Genomic DNA, 10,000 nt, shown 5'->3' with positions numbered 1-10,000 from the left:
ACCTTATGAAGAAACAGAAAAAATGAACTTATCAACTCATAAGACTAAGGTAGACAGTGTAATGAAATATGCCTCACTATGCTCCTACCTGAACCCAATACTCCATCCCAAATATGACCTGCAGATGTCAGGTAGCTGCAGTTTCTGTGTTGTAGTTCAATTTTTTACCCTGGTATAATTTTTTGTAAACCAGTTTAAATTTTTTTATAACATACATCACCCATTTCAACATAGTTGGACATCTTTCAGTAATTAAGTAGAACTCTTTATGGAGTATGTATAAAATAAACAAGATTGTTGTCTCTGGTGCTATCAATGACCAACAAATTTTAGTGATTAGGGTCAAATTCTCAGCTTAGTGATTTGCATCTTATTCCGAATGGTTAGCTTTCATGTAAGGTTAGGGACACTGCCCACATTTTAAGAATTTGGGTTAATTAAGCTTTCAATTTAGTGATTAGGGTTATGCACTGTCTTTAATACATTTAGAAACAGTTAGCATTCCAGGAGGCATATGACGACTGCAGACTGTCTACAAATAGCGCTGATAGACAGTATTTAAGTGTAAGCTCCCTAAGTGGGAGGCACAGTGGCCTCATGGTTAGAACGCTCGACTCCGGATCGAGTGGTCCGGGGACATTGTGTTGTGTTTTTGGGCAAGACAATTTACTCTCACTGTGCCTCTCTCCACCCAGATGTATAAATCGGTACCGGCAAAAATGCTGGGGGTAACCCTGTCATGGACTAGCATCTTATCCAGGGGGGAGTAGAAATACTCCTAGTCGCTTCATACTATAGAAACCGGAGATGGGCCTTTCTAGGCTTGTAACAGAGACTTGTCCTTACCCATTTGATTAGCAGCGATAAACAGTATTTAAGTCTAAGCACCTACTTTAAGGATGGTGCCCACTAATTCAAAGGTATTTTTGCGTGGTTCACTGAATATGCCGGAAAAGAAGATCTTAACAAGTGTTATTGAAATCCAAAAAGAAAATTGGGGGTAACCACACATTTTTCTAAGATAATTAATCAACAATATTTGTAAAAAGCTTTAAAATACAAACAATGTATGGTGTTCTTTACCAAAGTGAAGCTTAATTATCTCGGAAAAATGAGAGGTTACCCCCAATTTTCTTCTTGGATACCATCAGCACTTGCTAAGATCTGCCTTCTCTGCATAGTTTTGAACCATGCAACAATATCCTTGTATTAGAAAGCACCACCCATAGGAAATCTGAGTATCTCGAGATGCGCAGAACACATGGCGCAATAACAATAGTATAGGCACCGTCCTTAACATGGTTAGCTTTCAATAACTGGGAGTTAGGATTTAGTCTGCAGTCTACATGCAGTCTGCAAGTGTCAGACACTGCAATCCAGGTAAGGGATTGGTGCCCGTGCATTCTACAGTGATTGGAATAATCACATCTTTGAAGTGTGTAGTCTAAAACAACCGTTGTCTTGGTCATTGGGTTAAGACTATTGGTTCATGGTTACTGGAAGTAAAGCATTATTTTACTTGTTGGATAAAGGGGTTAGATTGTACAGAAGCTGTGGTGCTGTGTCAGTGGGAAAATGAAATAAAGAAACAGCTTTATCAAGTGAGTTGATATGGTAAATTGACTACTGTAAATAAATTTGAAAGGGCTCTGACATTTTGAGCATTAGCCCTTCCTCAGAGCTAAACCATTTTCTGTCTTTCACATAGTAGGACTACGTTTTGTAAAGGAAAAAAGTGATAAATTATTCTTTAATGATTCCTTTGACATGATAACTTGTTTAATACAAGATTCACAAATACATGTATCTGTCTCTCAGATTTTCAATATTATTAAGAAGAGCAGCTAGTATACAATTACTGGAAAGAAACTAATTGTTACAGTAACTGTAACATTACAACGTTAACAATGGTAAAATTTATGATTTTATTATTTGTACTGTTATGATATTAATAAATTTCAATTTTTCTTGAAAGGTAATGGCTCATTTTGCAAAATGGCCTGTTTACAATCTGATGTAGAGGAAATTTCTTTGGAATAATCGAAAGTAACTGACTAAGCACTGCACAGATAGAAGACATAAGACTGCTACAACCTCGGTCATAAATAGTTGTAACACCTCTCTTGAACAGCACGTAACTCGCATCCAAGGTATTGATAACGCAGCCCTCCTCCTCCCTCCCTTCAATGTTGCGTTTGCCGTTCTAATGTTGCGTTTCCCGGTTAGTTCTTGCACTGGAGCCTAAAAACATCAACATTGAAAGGGAAGGAGGGAGAAATTTCCGTCAGTGTTACAACATTTGTGATCGAGACTGTATTTGTCACTGTTAAGTGTTTTCATGTGTACGACGTGATGTGACAACCGAGGAAAGTGTATCGTAAAATTATTATTGAAGGGTTGTAAGATATGTTAAGACGGTAAATACTTGTCGCCAAATACACTTTGGGCTATAGCATCAATGGTCTTGGAGGAAACTTAAAAGATGAACAGAATTATTTGGTTAAAGACTGGTTTTTGTGTGTTAATACTGTTGTTATCTGTGTTGGCAGAAGTAATTAAATAAAGTCAACATTAGTCAGTGATATTTTGAGAGATGATGCGTCTATCAGAAAAGAAAACTGCTATTAAAAAGGTAGATCGGTAGCTGTAGAGGAATGTTTGAAAAGGTTCGAAGTCAAGTTGTAGAGCGGAGATTTTGTACAGTCAGCTCGGAAAGGAATGCGTCGTAGGTTGTGACCGTCATTGGTTGCAAATGGCGCGAAATGTTTTGGAGAGAAATAACATAGCCGGGGACGAATTTTCAGAGGCTATCAGAAATGTTCTTGACAAGGGAAGAGGAAAATACGGCAACTTGTATTTAAAAGGCCCATCTAATTGTGGAACGTTTCTTTTAAATCCAGTCCTACAAGCATAAATTTACAACACATTTTGCAAACCGGCAAGTACAACCTTCGCATGGGTAGGAGCAGAAGAGGCAGAAAGTTTTATTTCTAAATGATTTCAGATGGTCCGCCAAAATCATCCCATGGCATGATTTGCTATTGCTATCGGAAGGCCATGAGGTTCACCTGCCAGCACCCAAGACCCATTACAGATGTGATTTTTCCTTGAAAGGGGATACGCCCATCTTCTGTACCACCAAACAGGAAATTTCCTTTGTCTGCGCTGGTGTGCTGGATGAAAGAGAGACTGAAATGATGCGTGTTCGTTGGCGAGTGTTTGCATTCAGCCCACAGCCGGATTAGCAAAGCAGAACAACTGCAAGTTCCACCTTCTCCACGCTGTTTTGCTGAACTTGTCTATCCCCAGGCCTAAACTCTGCTCCTTGTCAATTAAATTATGGTTACAGTGACGTGAGTGTGTACTGAGCACGGATCACCATCGTTTCCCTTCATTTTAGCGTAACAGTTGTGTTTGGTAAAAACTTGGACGTTTAATCGAACTAAACTATTGTAGTAGTTACTACGTGTAACCAGAAATAATAGATATCACAACAGCACCTTCCCTAGGCTTATTTTCAACTGTACACCATGGTGATCCATTCATTGCTAAATAATTTTAGTAGACTGTAATTAATTTACCGACAACGGATCACCATGGTGTACCGTAGAAATTTTGAGGACAAAAAACTGCCAATTGCTTGAAAATCTCGCTATAGTTAAGTTGTGTTCTAGTGCTTATTTTCTAGTACAAAAACAGGCAGAGAAGACCGATTTAAAGTACTTTTGCAAGAAACGATCATGGTGTACCGTGATCACAATGGTGATCTTGATTGTTTACAGAAGCAATTTCTACACGTCAATGGATTCCAGTCCTTTATCCAAGAAAAAAATATCAACTTTCTTTTGAAGAGCTATGCTTTAAATACATTATAGAAAGTAAAACAAAGAGACAATTGATTGTTGAGCAAAAAGTACAGCTATATCGTTGAAATAAGTAGTTGCAACGTTATTTAACGTGGGAAATGACAAAAGCAACAACCTTTTTTTACATTTCCCACCAGTGTAACAGTGTACTTACACACCCACACACAAAAAAAGCATTACAGTTGTCCGCTATAGAGCTTTAAAATGAGTATTAACTAATACTTGATATGGCCACCCCTCTTTCTGATGACACTGATCATTCTTTTTGGTATAGAGTCTATCAACCTATTTACAGTTACTACCACACGAGCTTTAACTCTTCAAATGTTTCACGTCTTATTTTGCGATCCCTTGCTTGTTTCCGGGAAGGGAAGGTGCCGTTTTCGATAACATGTAAGTCTGCACTTCGTGGTGGCAGTTTGATCACGGTGCTATTTTGCTAACGCAGAATTTTGACAAGGATCTCCATCCTGCATCCAGAGGCGACTGACACCTTTTCCAGCCAACTCGAACAATCGATCAAAGTGTTCATCAACGAATGTGGTGAAGTAGCGACCTGTCATGTGTTCATAAGGCTCACAGCAAATCACTCCCTAATGTCATAGATAGCGACTATAAGCCTTAAGACTTTCCCCCCAGTTCCCTCCTTTCGACCCTTTGCAATGCATCCTTGAGTAAGGCCCTCACTATTTTTTCTCCATACTCGTCCTTGAGGTGCGATAGCTTGATCAAAAGGATTTCTCTTATATGCGATGGATGTTCCATCCAAGTAGAACGCAATTTCTTTTTTCCAAATATCCGCGCTGAAGTTTCTTTGAATGATTTTAGCAAAAGCCACTCTTTTTGTATGATCATCTTCGGTCATAAGTCCTTTCTTCCTTGTCTGCAAATAAAGGTACCCCGCTGAATTTAGGTAACGTGTAACTGTCCTCGTTGAAAAATCACTTTCTTCAATTCTGGCCTCCTCCATTAATCTTTTACAGGTGAAAGTCCCGTCTCTTTTTCTAGGGCCCTGAGACAGCGAATCAGGTGCCTTCTTTGTCTTCCACTTAGCTTGAACTTATGGCCTCTTTTCGAGGAACTTCGTAAACGCGAGGGAGTGCTTCTATTTGCTTTGGAAATTCTTACAACACTTGCTGTTGAAATACCACAAAGATCAGCAACTTTACGAACGGAAAGTCATTTAACCCAGCTTAAGTAAAAAGCTCTTGCCCATGTCACATTATCAATACAGTGTTTAAAGGCCATTACGGTAGTGCAGCTTTTCTCTCGTAATTCTTAAAACATATTATGCCTTCTTAACAACAAATCAACTCTTTATAGCAATTTTATAAGTAAAGAAATGTGCTTGAACTTCTTTTCATTGCGAAAGTCCCACAAAACGACTGTTACAGAACACATTAGTAATGGCGCATTTTCTTATCTGAAATGCATCATTCAACACTCAGACAACCTCGGTCATAAATAGCTAGTTGTAACACCTCTCTTGAACAGCACATAACTCGCATCCAAGGTATTGATAACGCAGCCCTCCTCCTCCCTCCCTTCAATGTTGCGTTTGCCGGTTAGTTCTTGCACTGGAGCCTATAGACATCAACATTGAAAGGGAAGGAGGGAGAAATTTCCGTCAGTGTTACAACATTTGTGACTGAGACTGTAAGCAAACTTGCTCAGTACTTGAGCAGAATGGTTTTCAATATCAGATATGTTTCCTAAAAGAAAGGACTATATGGGTACAATGGGGACCTTTTACCATTCAGTTGATCTCTATCAAAGAGAGGAATGTAGGAGCTGCCATTGTTAATTGGTGGGCATTTTCTAGGCATGGAATAAACACATTTTGACGAGTGTGTTAACAACTTTCTGACTGATTTCTTGAAGATACTTTTTCATACTTGTGTCCTTTGTGAGAAAATCAACTGTGTACTTGGGACAAGATTTGAAGCAGTTCCCATTTTGGAACTACTTTCTTGCTGTTTCCTGCGAAGAGTTTGCCGTTGCTGTAAGCCCATTTCTTTTGACTTACCATCTGATGTTCCCATTTTGTTGATTGTTTTGGCTCAGATCAATCCTTGTTTCCTAAAAGGTCAAGTTGCTTCTCTGTTTTTTCTTTCAAGAAATGTTTAGCCTTGTAAAAATCATCTTCGAAATCAATTATTCATTTGTGAGTCGACTTTTCAATTCCTCTATTTCTCTATCAAAATCAATTTCATTTGCACGTAACGTATTGCATTGGCATGACTTGGCCATTTTATCTCTGCTAAATTTACCACTTGTGGCTCTGGTGTCCAAATGTGAATTAAACTCATCACCAATCGATGAGCTTGGGGAAGGTGTCTTGGTTTAGGTGGAGCCGTGCGTGAGGCCAGCCAAGCTTGCAGGTATCCATGGCAACCCTGAGAGCGGCAACCACCCGGCACCGTCACACTGATAAATCAGTGGAAATACTTACCTAACCCACACACTTACCACTTAGGGGAGGGAGGAGTGGGAGCAAAAAGGCACTCAGCTATGGCAGACAAAGGCGAACAAGAACGTAGCTGGAACGCAATACAAATGCCCCTGCAACAAACCCTGTAAAAGCAAACCCCCCCGCGCATGGCTTCCCGCGGACTGCCGATGACTGCATTGGCTCAAGTTTAACTTCGCCTAAATTACATTCAGCCACATTAAATCAAAGTTTGGACCAAGAGTGGCCTCAGGGATGAGTAATAAAATATTTAATAATGCTTTTACCGGCTGGTAAAACGCAGTTAATGGAACAGAACACCCCTAGAGGGCAAGACTGCTTTCGTTCGTCACACAATCCAGTAAGATAAATAATAGAACAATATTGAATGCTGAATTCATGAATGAATGTTCCCTTATTCTAGAAGTTAGTACAAACGCTATTCATGTCAGTATTTTAGCTTCTATCTTGCTGTGTAATCTAGTGATATATCTTAGCTTTTCCTAGATTGGCCCTTATATTTGTTAGCCCCATTCATGGCTGACAAGCTCGCCATGTGGCATCTCTTTAGCTCCTAGTACAGCTGTACCTATTGGTCGAACTTTGAGACACTGTCTTGCTATATAAATCTCAATACACTGTAACAGGGCATAATCCTGGCAGCTTGCACGAGAGTACACAGTTTGTAACAATTTTGCTTTAAAATTTATGGCGCAAGTGGTAAATCTAGCAGACATAAAATGGCGAAGTTATGCCAATGCAATACTGCAAATGAAATTGATTTCGATCCCAGCAATTGGCGAACAAAATCGCCTAGTGCATCGCTGGCTTAGCGAAGTGTTGATTTGTCATCATGGCAAACACATGTTGCACATATGACACTTTTCATTCAAAAGCAGTTCTTCTTGTTGAACGAAATTATGTATTATGTGTCCAAAATAATAACGTAATCATGTCAAAATGAGAAAAATCAATCTATGGATATTTCATCGTTTCAACTAGAAATTCAACCCCAAAATGCAGGGAATTGCACCTTCGGAAACCTAAAATTTCAAAATTTTCCAGGGAAACCCGCCCCTGACCCCCCTAGACGCTTGGCTCGTTGAGCCTCATACTCAGCCCCTCTGACTGAGTCATCAGCCGCCTGTTATTGCTATTTTGCCATCTGAAAATCTATCGAGAGACTAGGTATTATACAAAATGCATAAAAAGCAATGACCATCTGACCTTTGTAATTTGCCAGATGACATGTAACCCACTCCAGCAATATTCATGCCCATTACCATGCACTTTGCATTCCAAACAAACTAACTGGACATGTGTCTCAATGAACCACTCAACTGAGAGGATATGGAACAGCCTCTCCAATCACGTTGCTGGCAACATTTCAATAATTATTCTGGTCTCCAGTCAGTAAAATTAAACTTGACTGCAAAGCCTGAGACACATCTTGCGCACTCCCCTTAAGTCAAATTATTCTATCTGACAAGCAAACATTCAACTCACGGCTATGTCAATACAGAAATTATTTTTCAAAGAGGCTGGCTTGACTGACCAACTGTTACATGGATTCCACCTCATTTCAGCAGTGCCTGTCTCATCGGCCACTTTAAAAGTAATGCCCTTAAATCTGAAAACAAAAGTCGAAAATGGCAAAAAAGGTGTTCATACTTTAGCATAACAGTTTTAAAACTTTTACTTTGCACTTCATGCCACATTACTGGATTATGACAATCAAAAAATGTCTGTAATTACTATATTAAAAAAACAATGATTAAAAATGCTTACTGATACATTTGTGCTATGCTAGCTGGGATGAACCTACCATACATGTAGATGTAATTTCCCCACTTCACTAATTAACCCTTTGACATCCAAACTGGCCTTAACCGGCCAGACTTAGTATTTTCCTTTGTCTAATGCCAGACGATTTTACTCGTCAATGGGGAACCCCTGGGAGTCAATGGGTTAATCACTCACTGAAAAACTATCTCCCCGTTCAATCACTCACTTTGACGTCCAAACTGTCCTAAACCGGCCAGATTTAGTATTTTCCTTTGTCTAACGCCACATGATTTTACTCGTCAATGGGGAACCCCTGGGAGTCAATGGGTTAATCACTCACTTTGACGTCCAAACTCTCCTAAACCAGCCAGACTTAGTATTTTACTCTGTCTAATGCCAGACGATTTTACTCCTTAATGGGAACCCCTGGGAGTCAATGGGTTAAAAGAGAGCTATTATTTAATTCCTTTTTTTCTCTTAACCCAATGACCCCTGGGAGTAAGACTTAATAGATTTTACTCTGTAAAACACCAGGGCCCGTTTGTTCGAAAGCCGATTAACTTAATCCAGGATTAGCGAAACTTCTGTTTCTTGTTTTCAACTTTTTAGTGAAAGTTGCTTTTGCTTATTTTTGTTTTTCAGGATTAAATTCTTCTAATGTAATATCAGCGTTGAACAGCATTTGGGAGTAGAAAAATAAACTGCTTGGTTAATTTTTAATCCGGGATTAGGGTTAATCGGCTTTTGAACAACCGGGCCCAGACAATTTAATTAGAGTCAACTGTGGGCGTCCTGGGACGTTTGAGTTGTCAACTGGTTAAGGACTGATTAACATGCGTTGGCCAATTATCCAGGGCTTGGTTGTTCGAAAGCTGATTAACTTAATCCAGGATTAGTGTCAACTTTTGTTTCATATTTTCAACTTTTTGGTGAAAGTTTCTTTTGCTAACTTTTGTTTTTCAAGATCGACTTCTTCTAGTGTTAAGTTTTGCCGAATATCAATGTTGAACAGCATTTGGGAATGGAGAAATGTTTAACTCCTTGGTTAATTTTTAATCTGGGATTAGCATTAATTTGCTTTTGAACAACCAGGCCCAGAGTGATATAAGTCTTAGATGAAACAAATATATTATCTCAAATTATAGTCTCTGAGGTATCAAAGCCCCTATATGCTATAGGGATATTCATGTCATTGTCCTTCTTGTCCATTACTGTAATGCACAAATATACTCCTTTCTGTAATACTGATGCATGGTATGACTGTTCACCCTACCCTACTGTCAACCTCACAAACTTGAGAAAGTTCAAAACTGGGTCCAGTGCATTATCTATCCTGGACAATCATACACTGAATGCATAAATGATGGCCAAAAAAATGTTCTTCTGTCTTTGTGCTAATTAGACACACTAACCTCGTGAGCGCGGACAAAATACAAAAGAATTTTTTTTGGGCTGTTATTTATGCATTCCATCTATACAGCAAGACATTTCAGTCTACAAGTTGCCATTTCCTTGGAAAAACCTCAAACACATCTCTCAGGTTTATGAGTATCAGACAGCTAAAGAAGTCAAACAATTAATGGGGGTCTCTGTATAAAAATAATTTGGGGTAGCCAATATAGCTCACCATAAGGTTCTTCCAAATCCTGAAGGGGACTTATGACATTAGGAATTTGAATAGGAGCGATTCTAGAATAAATGGCCACTGATGTGTTCTTGTAGTGGCATCCTTGACCTTTGTAGAATGAGGAATAGGGCAATAAATGCTATTCTTATTTATGCAAATAAGTTGCCTGGTATTTTACCCTCTAGCCTCTGAATATGGCCTTTTATAACAGGTGCCACGGAGATGGGGAGGTTGTAGCCCTCCACTTTTTTCCCTCGTAATGTGTTGTTTTCT

At 39.2% G+C, this 10,000-nt stretch overlaps 2 protein-coding genes across 2 annotated transcripts in view; both read right to left on the bottom strand.

Annotated features, from left to right (window-relative positions):
• Positions 1-10,000, bottom strand: part of LOC138040985 (testis-expressed protein 10-like) — a 173,694-nt gene that overhangs the window by 45,844 nt on the left and 117,850 nt on the right. The window lies entirely within an intron of this gene.
• Positions 1-10,000, bottom strand: part of LOC138040785 (uncharacterized) — a 16,929-nt gene that overhangs the window by 6,413 nt on the left and 516 nt on the right. The window contains exons 2-3 of the mRNA XM_068886458.1: positions 7,822-7,945; positions 1-2 (exon numbers count right to left, since the gene is read on the bottom strand). The exon at positions 1-2 is cut by the window's left edge and continues 129 nt beyond it. Of these exons, the coding sequence (XP_068742559.1) occupies positions 1-2; positions 7,822-7,945 (126 nt within the window). The remainder of the gene's footprint in view (positions 3-7,821; positions 7,946-10,000) is intronic.

The sequence above is a fragment of the Montipora capricornis genome, chromosome 1 (genome assembly GCF_036669925.1).
Source record: "Montipora capricornis isolate CH-2021 chromosome 1, ASM3666992v2, whole genome shotgun sequence".
Lineage (NCBI taxonomy): Eukaryota > Metazoa > Cnidaria > Anthozoa > Scleractinia > Acroporidae > Montipora > Montipora capricornis.
The sequence above is the reverse complement of the archived record's forward strand: the minus strand, read 5'-3'. Positions and strand labels throughout refer to the sequence as shown.